The sequence below is a fragment of the Paralichthys olivaceus genome, chromosome 21, assembly GCF_024713975.1.
Source record: "Paralichthys olivaceus isolate ysfri-2021 chromosome 21, ASM2471397v2, whole genome shotgun sequence".
Lineage (NCBI taxonomy): Eukaryota > Metazoa > Chordata > Actinopteri > Pleuronectiformes > Paralichthyidae > Paralichthys > Paralichthys olivaceus.
The window spans coordinates 15,401,407-15,410,756 of record NC_091113.1 but is presented as its reverse complement, the minus strand read 5'-3'; the positions used below and the strand labels follow the sequence as shown (position 1 = coordinate 15,410,756).

Below are 9,350 nucleotides of genomic sequence, written 5' to 3'. Positions count from 1 at the left end.
TGATATAATCTAACATGCTGATCGTGGAATCTCGGCAAGATCTGCTGAGACAATTATTCATATGCAGGCTAACCTCCATCCTACGCGATGAAACATACATGATCTGGGTGACATATGTAAATCTGTCTGATCAAAATGCCAATTTGGAGCGTCCAGCTGAGTGCTCTGAAGAAATCCTTCCTGTTTGACAAGTGGAAATGTCACAGAGCTGCATTTATTCATGTGAACATTAGCGGCACATTCCTGTCCGGAGGCCCCGGAGACAAAAGATGTTGAACTCCCCAGAGGAGAGTGACCTGGAGGACAGACTCACGCATACCAGCTGGACTTGACGGCAGTGGTCTCACACACACACACACACACACACACACACACACACACACACACACACACACACACACACACAGACACACACACACACAATGCTTGGGCCAGACACTGAATTTATTTCTCATTTACATAACAGTCGTCACAAAAAAGCACTTCTGTCACAGAGCTGGTTTGGATTAGGCTTTATTTTTTCATATAATGTGCCAAATGTGTTGTTTTGGTGCGTTCACCAACAGGATATACTGTGCATCATATTCAGAGCATTGATCCCACCAGAGTAATCCTCACAAGATAATACCAGGCAGGCAGAAGCTCCTGCCCTCCAGCCCTGAAGTGATGAGAGCAATAAATCTATGAGTGACATGTAACTGGATGGATTGCATCTGTGTAAACATCAAAGCTCAGCGAACGTGCAGCATTTGTTGTGGTGAAATTAACTGTTTCAAGACAAAATTGCTGAGCTAAAGATGAATATAAAAACCAAATATATGAATATAAATATGTATACATCTATAATTTATATTTATATGTATACATATATATATATATGTATATGTAATCGCAAATTGCAGAGAAAATCATCTTTCATCATTGCACATTTAATTATTCACTAATTATAGGAGTGAATTCATATTTCAACAAATACTTTTTGCACCACATGAACTGCTCGATGAGAAAAGAAAAGAGGTCTGTAAAGGCGAAATTCATCAGCATCATAAACCACTCATTAATAGCTATGTGTTGCCGCCCACTAGAGGAAATATAGAGAAGCACACTCTGGTGTGCACTGAAACATCTGAAGATCAGCATGATGTTAGGCACTTCCATTTAAACAATATATATTATTTCATGGGCAGATTTTTTGTTTTGATGACAGATATTCACTTATTTATTTTCATTTAAAAAAGAAAAATCTTACATCCAAAGGTGGACATCCTGAAAAATGACACACACACATCTGTAAATGTGACCAGGTGAAGAACTTATACACATGACAAGACATAAAACGCCGACCTCATTTGTTTGCTGTTCTCTTCTGTGACAATAAATCAGATTACATTGACTTTCTTTAAATGCAATAAAGAGATGCAGAAAATACATCAATCAATTAAGTTATGTAGTTTGATTTTATTTTTTGCTGTTTGAACAAACATTAAAGTGTTTCAGTCTTTATAAGGTACACAGTTGTAATCAAACAGAGCACAAAGCAACAGTCATGAATTCTACCTGTGTGGTTGTTATTTTAGTTTATGATGAATTTGTCATTAAGCGTACATTTCATTATATGTTTAATTTTGATATTGGAGGTATAGGTGGCGATTATACTGACACTGATACACTGGATGTTGCATTGATAAGCATCATTTTCTGTCCTACCAGTTGATAAACATGAGGGCGACATGTACTGTATGTACATGTATTTTTTCTGAAACAAAATTACTAAGTAAACAGGTTTAAGTAGTATTAACAAATATATATTCAACTATTAATTGAATTGCCACAAACAAATTTCCAGAAGTTCAATCTGGAAGCTTCAGTCCCAGAGAGACTAGCACCTCAGGGCAGTTGTCTGCTTTGCCCTGTTAGTCGTCCAGCTTTGTGTCAACTACATACTATTACACATCTACCATTTCCAAACAACAACTCCTCCTTTGTCTCACATCTCTGATTCCATTTATCCTCTCAGCCTTTCTCCTGAATCTACCCAGCCAACACCGAGTCCTTCACTCCAGCAGCCAGCACAGCAAAGAGGAAAGGGGGAAAAAGGGAGCGGAGGTAGAGGGCCACCCTGGGGATGGGGTGGGCCAGCACGACCTCCTTCCTCTTTCTGTTTACCGTTTGCATAACCTCGTTGGCCAGGACTGACGGGCGCAAACCATGGGTCATCTGCTTAGCAATAACTGTGGAGGAGCAGATAGATTTAGATTTAATAGATTTGATAATACAAAAAATGAGCATTCCAAACATTTAAAACTAGATTGTGCAGTCGTTTCCGCTGCACCACAAGTAAACTGCTCATCATCAGCGAAGAAACATTCACCTCTGTTCATGTTTCATCATCAAAAACACAAAAGTAACGCCGCCTCACATTTGAGGACCCCCTCAGTAAACTCAGCTGATCTACTCACATGCAGCCAGGGCGTTTTGTTTGGGGGCGGGCTCCTCGACAGGCGGCAGGTCGGAGGCATTGATGAAGGTGTGACTTATGGTGCTGACAATGATGCCATACTCCTCCACTTCGGCCCGCAGGCAGTCAAAGAAGGCCTGCGCAGCATGCTTAGATGCAGCATCTGACACACACGCATACACACACAAACACAAAAGAGGTGTGACTTGGTTGTAAAGAAGCCACATTCCAAACATTGCAGAGGACATACTTTGTCTAATGGTTTTCACAACACTGAACCGCCATACTGTCTGTTGCATAATCCTGTGAGAACACAACTCCATGTCTGAAACCTCGGTGGGTTGTTAGCACTTCCTGTCTATGAATTTATAAGCCCTAAAGAGAACAGTGAGCGAACACAACACGTCTTTTAATTTATCTTTAAGGTATCCATCTATGACTGTACCCCACTGTGGATGTTAATGGAATTTAGTTTTTGGTACTCATATATATATATATATATAGTTTTATAGCCCTGTATTCTATGGGGATTATTTTTAAGGTTAAAAGCAATTGTAGTTGAAGACTTGAATTGTATCGTTACTAGGATTAACTAAATGTCACTTGTTATATTTACTTCTTTTCAACACAATAGTTTCATGGTTATTTGATATAGATAGCATTTGAGAAATATTGCATATGATGCATTTTCTTAAGTTATTTTTTAGACATGAAGTGAAGGTAAATTTTCACTTGACGTCATTCGCACAAATTGGACCACTGGACCATTCATGTTCTTCATTATTTATATACAGTTGGTTATATACAGTATGGTTTAACACCCAAACTCAAATTCATGCATTTGAAATAATAATTCAGGTGAATCAACATTCTAAACATGGTTAAGACAACTTCGAAGAAACTTTCAGTGACAACTCACATGAACTTCTGAATGGGATAGCCAGTCTGCCTTGGATGCTATTCACCAGCAAAATGTGCCCCGATCGTCTCGAGATCATTGTTGGAAGAACACCTGCCACATTGAAGATATGAGAGATCGTTCAAAACAGAACAAAGTTTATTGTCACAGTCTGATCCCGGGAATGTTCAGCTCACCTTTGGCCAGAGTGCTGGGGCCAAAATAGTTGATGTCCATGATGTTTCTGTCCATTTCCAGGGAGATGCTCTGTACAGGGGCTTTCAGCTTCACGCTGCTGTTACAGACCAGCACGTCCACACAGCCGTAACACTCCAACACCTCAGCCACCACATCCTCCATGCTGTCCATGTCACTGAAGTCCAAGATCACCAGTTTGGGGGCAAACGTCTTGTGCGACACAAGACTGTATTATTTAACTATGTGTGGACAATATGTACTGTTCATGAAACATCAATCTGACTAGATAGATAGATTATAGATAGATAGATTACTTCATTCATACATATATTCTACATTCATGTAAGTAGAAAAGATTAAAAATAAAAACACAGAATAGGACAAGGGCACTTAAAAAACCCAAGATAAATAGGTAGATAAGGTGCAGTGGCAAGATGATGGTAATAGCAGGTAAAAGCAGTGTATCACTGCAACTCCAACAAAAACGTTTTATAAATGAATGTTATGTAAAGATAGTTCATATTATGATGATACTTAAAATGTGGACACTGACACCCCTCTTGTGTCTGGTCACTAAATAAGCCAGCAGGTGATTAGCTTAACTTAGCCAAGACTCACTACTCAGGATATTATGAATTACAGGGCTGCCAGCTCTCAGATAGTGAGTGTGAGAACAGGATGTAGGTGGGATTGAACTGCTCTTTCTTTCTGAGTGTAAGAAGCATAAGTACACAACAACAAAGAATCAAGTGACATATACGTACACAACAATACGTAAGTAGTCAGCAAGGCACAGCATAGATAGGATATGAAATGTAGTGTATCATCAATCATTGTAGTTCAAACCAGGATAGTTCAAAATAGATGAAACAGCCATTAAGCAATACTTTATGGCTAATGTCCAGATCATGTAAAGTTGTAGCGGTTAATGTTCATCCATGGGATGAATAAATCAGCAGCTTTAATAATAGAATAGTAGAAAAGCAGAACTTAAAATCTAACTGTACAAATGCCTTTTTTCACATTAACTGTTCTTCTTGGTCTCCCATGTAAAATTTGGGATGTTTAAGTGAAGGAGCAGCACTGCATGCATCAACAAATCATTGCAATGTGTGTTCCCAATGGAGCCAATCATAATTATTTTCTGTCCAGCAGCTAACCCCCTGAACATGATTGGAGCGAGGTTTGAGAGAGCCAGACCGATTATATCTAATGACTGTGTACTGTACATGGCGGTAATGCAAATGGAAAATGGTCTGTATTTATATAGCACTTTTCTAGTCTGACCACTCAAAGCACTTTACAGTACAGTTTGTTTTTGTGCCAAATGGTGCCTCATCTGCCTTTAAACCCAAAGAAGAAGAAGAAGATGATACTCATTAGTTCATTTTAATGGATTTGTTATCTTGAGTTGTAGAGCTGGTCCTGAAGAGCAAGATAAGCAAAGACATTGCACTATTTATATTGTGTTGTCCTGAAGGCACTTTAAAACACATGGTACCACATATGGACATGCTTAGTAGTTAATATTGGCTCCTTATGGTCTTTTTCTCTAGACAACAAAAATTACATTGTTATTGATATCTTCATACTAGTTAGGTTACTTTCTGTGTTCTCGCCCTGCAGCGTGGCTGCAGCCATAGTTCCTTATCTTCCTCCTGTGCTCCGGCCATAATTACTACAGATGCTGGAGGTTACGCAGTAATAAAACTTTGACTATGGGTGCTAATAAGATGTTTTCACAGGGTAAATTGTTTTTTTTAAATTATTATTATTATTTATTTTCCTCATTGTTATTATTATTTCTATCAATTATAATTTCACTATGTTGTGACTTGTAATTAATAATTTTGGAAGCAAACAAACTGCATGTATGAATTTGAATTTCGTTATGAAAAAAATATGGTAGGTAAAAAAGTGCTTCAATAAGGCTAGTGCCTTGTTACTGCTTGCTTTGATAGCCTGTAGATGTATGTATAGGTTGCTGATCAAAACCCACAATATTTCTAGTTTATGATAGATCTCTGCTCTCTAATTTACTGTAATCTCTCTAAATACACAAAAAGGGTCTTAAATTAACAAGCAGTAGCATAAATCAGAACAGAAAACATCTCGCACATTTTTCATCATCGTACAAGTTTTCAGTTCACCACATCTGTTGTCTCTTAGATCTGCAACCTGTGCTCACTGCTGGTGGCCTCTGGCGTTCAGCTATATCTGGCACAATAACTTTATTGTGCATTGTCTCTGTCTATAAATAAATACATGTGCTACACAATCACCTGGAAACAACAAAGGTAAGTGAGCTAAGACCTCCAGTTGATGATGATCACAGGGAAAACACCCTCAAAGGAAAAGAGAAATCAATGTAATTTATGTAAATGATAGCAGAATATCAATAGCAGTGAGTCCATAACTATACAAACTGGATGACATTGTTATCTACTGTACGAGTGTGTGTTTTCCTCAGATAGTCACATCTGTTGTGTCCTGTGTGCAGAAGAGTCAGGGAGGACAGTGTTTTGTCACAGAGGATATCCTGCTATTGTGCTGCTCAGAGGAGGAAGTGCTGATGTGGAAGGTGGCAACAGAGCACAGGGTCGTTATGAGAAATCCATTCTCTTGCTTAAACTTTAAACCTACGACATAATGTCTGCATCGTGTGTTTAGTCTTAATGGCTATTTAAGTGAATTTTTGGGGATATGGCTAATAAAAACTGGACTGTGTAGCATTCAGTGTGTGTTAGTAGACATTACATCTACTTTGGAAAAGATTTGTTTCTCTGCACTGTAATTTGCCACCACAAGGCTACGGGTATTAGTTGGAAGGGTTTTCTCAGAGTCCGACATGTTTATGATGAATCTAATGCATCTAAAGTCAGTGTTTTGACTCATTTGATTTTCTCACCTCTCTGGGGTCAGCGTCACCAGTTAGAGAATCAAACAGAGACTCCAGTTTATCCCAGCTCGTCCCGCACAGGATAAGTCTGGCTCCGGCTTTATGGAAGAGCTGGGCACACTCTGAACAGACAGAACAAAAACAGTAAGGAAACATGTTTATGTGAAATAACTTTACCATCTATGTTTGTTCACTATTAACAGAGGGGCTGGTTGGTGGCAAGCTGAACCAGTTCCTAGTTTCCATTTGTCTATGTTGGTATAAGCTAACCAGCTGCTAAGTGTCTTATATTTAATTCAATAAGACAGGGAAAGACCCATTCTCTCAAAATATCAGATACAGACTAGAAGTTGTGGGAAACATCTGGTCTGGTTTTGTCTAAAATCTATGTTCCATATTGACACTAATATTGTCTGGTTTTAGTAGTTCATGATCGAACACACCAATTTAATAATTACAACAAATGAAACACAATACTCTAATGTCCTATTCACTTGAAATGTCATGAAATCTGCTTTTCTGACATTCTGTGGACAGACAGAAAGTAGGATCATTTACCAGTCCCCACCCCGGACACAGCATCCGTGATCACCACCACTTTGTTTCGCACCAAGGACTTGGACATGAAGTGCGTGACCTCATTGTAGATGTAGTACACCCCTGCTGCCACGATGATCAGCAAGGGCAACGCCATCACAAAGGGCAGGGCCATGTTCTGTAGAGAGAACAGAGAGCACAGAATCAGTATGGGGAACAGCAACAGACCTAGTGACCTGCATTAGTGGAGCCAGCAGTCTGTGCTGACGGGACAGCTCAGATCAGGTTTTAGGTCTCCCAAGGTGTGGCTCATCGGTGTAAACTAATACAGTGATAGCAACAACAACTACATGGATTGAAAGTAAATGCAGAACTAATCTCCAGTACTTGACTGCAGGAAATCCACAATCTATGTTTGTTTCTCTATCTATAAATCCTTTGTATTTGCTATTGATTAAATAATGTAAAATCAATGGTTGGTTGTGGATTTTATCAGGATTCAATCAAAACCCAGGAAAGTCTTTAATGTGGATATCAGCATTATCTGTCAGAAGCAATCATGTGTGTAAGACAGTACCTTCCTGAGAGGAAGCCTCGGGCTATGAAACTACACACATCCCTGTATAATATGTCTCTCTCTCTCCACACAAGAGTCAAATCAGACAAACATATATGAGGTCAACTTTCTACCTCTGCACTGAACGATTTAGTATTTTAAAGTCCAGGTTGGACATATTGTGGAATATGCTCATGTAATTTGTCACCAAGTGTTCAATGAGATGATTGATAGCACTCTCACATCTGACAGTAAATAAAAAGCATAGCTTAGCTCTAAGAAAGCCAGAAAAAACAACTGGGTTAAATCTGTCCAAAGGTCTGCCTATATCAGCATTTCAATAGTTTTGCTTTACACATATTTGTCAAATCAGAGAAATATATAGGTCAACTCACAAGCTGGGACTATGATTCTGTATTTTAAAGCCATGTATTTTGAAGAATGTGCTCATTTTATTTCTTGCCAAGTGTTGATGAGAAGATTGATAGCACTCTCGCTTTCACACAGTAAATATAAAGCATAGCTTAAGATAGCTTGGCTTAAAGTTGGCCAGCAAAAACAAATAGCTCAGCCGGTTGTGTCCTAAGGTCTGCTCACTAATGATCATTTTTGCACAAAAACTGGTGTTTTTTCACACACAGTTTTTCCAATGTATTCATCAAATGGAATAGGACCTGTTAATTTCTGAGCTTTAACACCTTGCTAGTAGGCATAACCTTTGGACAGGGCCAAGCATCTTTGCTGCTTAGTTGTTGCACTACGCTAAGTTACTACTTCCCCCTTCATATGTTAACTCAAGAAGAGTATTGCTTTCCTCATCTGAATCTGGAACTGACCTGGAATAGGGGAGTTTCCAATATGTTGATATATATGTAGACAATGTATTTTCTGTTTCTGTCTGTTTAACCTTCATGATTGTGTTTAAATGGGTTGTTAGCCTTCACTATCCTCCTCAGAGAGTCAGCCCCAGCAACAAGGAAACCATTATAACCATTACACAGCTTAAAACAAGGCAGTAAGAGCATATTAAAAGATACCTTCAGTCCACCATAGCAAAAAGTTCCTGTATGTTCAGTGGCTGTGGCTAGATTTCTGTTGTAAATGTCCTAAGGGTATAAATTTGTACCATGTACCACTTTATTTACCATGTAAAGTGAGTTTGAGGAGAGCTAAATATATTCTGGCCATCCTGCCGCCACAGGATGCCTTGCACTGCGTCACCTCCAGGATATTGTCATAAGATACCCCAAGGAGGTCAAATGGGGGAGGCTCATATTTATAAGCAATCGGTGACCCCACTTGTCCTACTTTACTTGAGAATCCACATTGAGATAACTCTCTATTCCACATTAAAACTATTATTTGTGATGGCACTTGGGACCCACCCCTCCAAGCTCAGCCCTGCGTTGGGGCTGACATGATCAGATCCCAGTGGGTTAGCCAACTTGTACTTGCGAGAGCACATCTATAGCAACCACACAACAGACACACACACCGGTAATCTGTGTTATTCTTGGTTCACTTACAGCACCGACAAGGAGCTAATCCTTCAACAGGACTGGCGGTTGTTCTTTCTGGCTTTAGTTAGGTAACAGGGGCTCTTCTCCTCCCTCTATGTCCCTCGTCCATGCATGCCGCTCTCTTCCTCTGTCTGTCCGTGTGTCTGACCTACTGATGTCCACTGGAACTTGCTGCTTATAATAGCCTCTGCTTGGGTCAGCCATTTATACACTCATATGTGATGAATAGCATCTGAGGCACGTTCCGTTGTTGCCAGCTTGTTGCCAATAAGTTGCCAGCATAA

The 9,350-nt window shown here is 39.4% G+C and overlaps 1 protein-coding gene across 1 annotated transcript; it reads right to left on the bottom strand.

Moving 5' to 3' along the window:
* Positions 1-1,438: 1,438 nt before the first annotated feature.
* dhrs7cb (dehydrogenase/reductase (SDR family) member 7Cb) lies at positions 1,439-9,234 on the bottom strand. Its single transcript, XM_020082794.2, has 7 exons — positions 9,073-9,234; positions 7,012-7,168; positions 6,463-6,575; positions 3,554-3,764; positions 3,378-3,470; positions 2,460-2,621; positions 1,439-2,231 (listed from the first exon to the last, which is right to left on the bottom strand). The coding sequence occupies exons 2-7, from the start codon at positions 7,163-7,165 to the stop codon at positions 2,032-2,034; spliced, it is 933 nt and encodes a 310-aa protein (XP_019938353.1). The 5' UTR covers positions 7,166-7,168; positions 9,073-9,234; the 3' UTR covers positions 1,439-2,031.
* Positions 9,235-9,350: the final 116 nt, after the last annotated feature.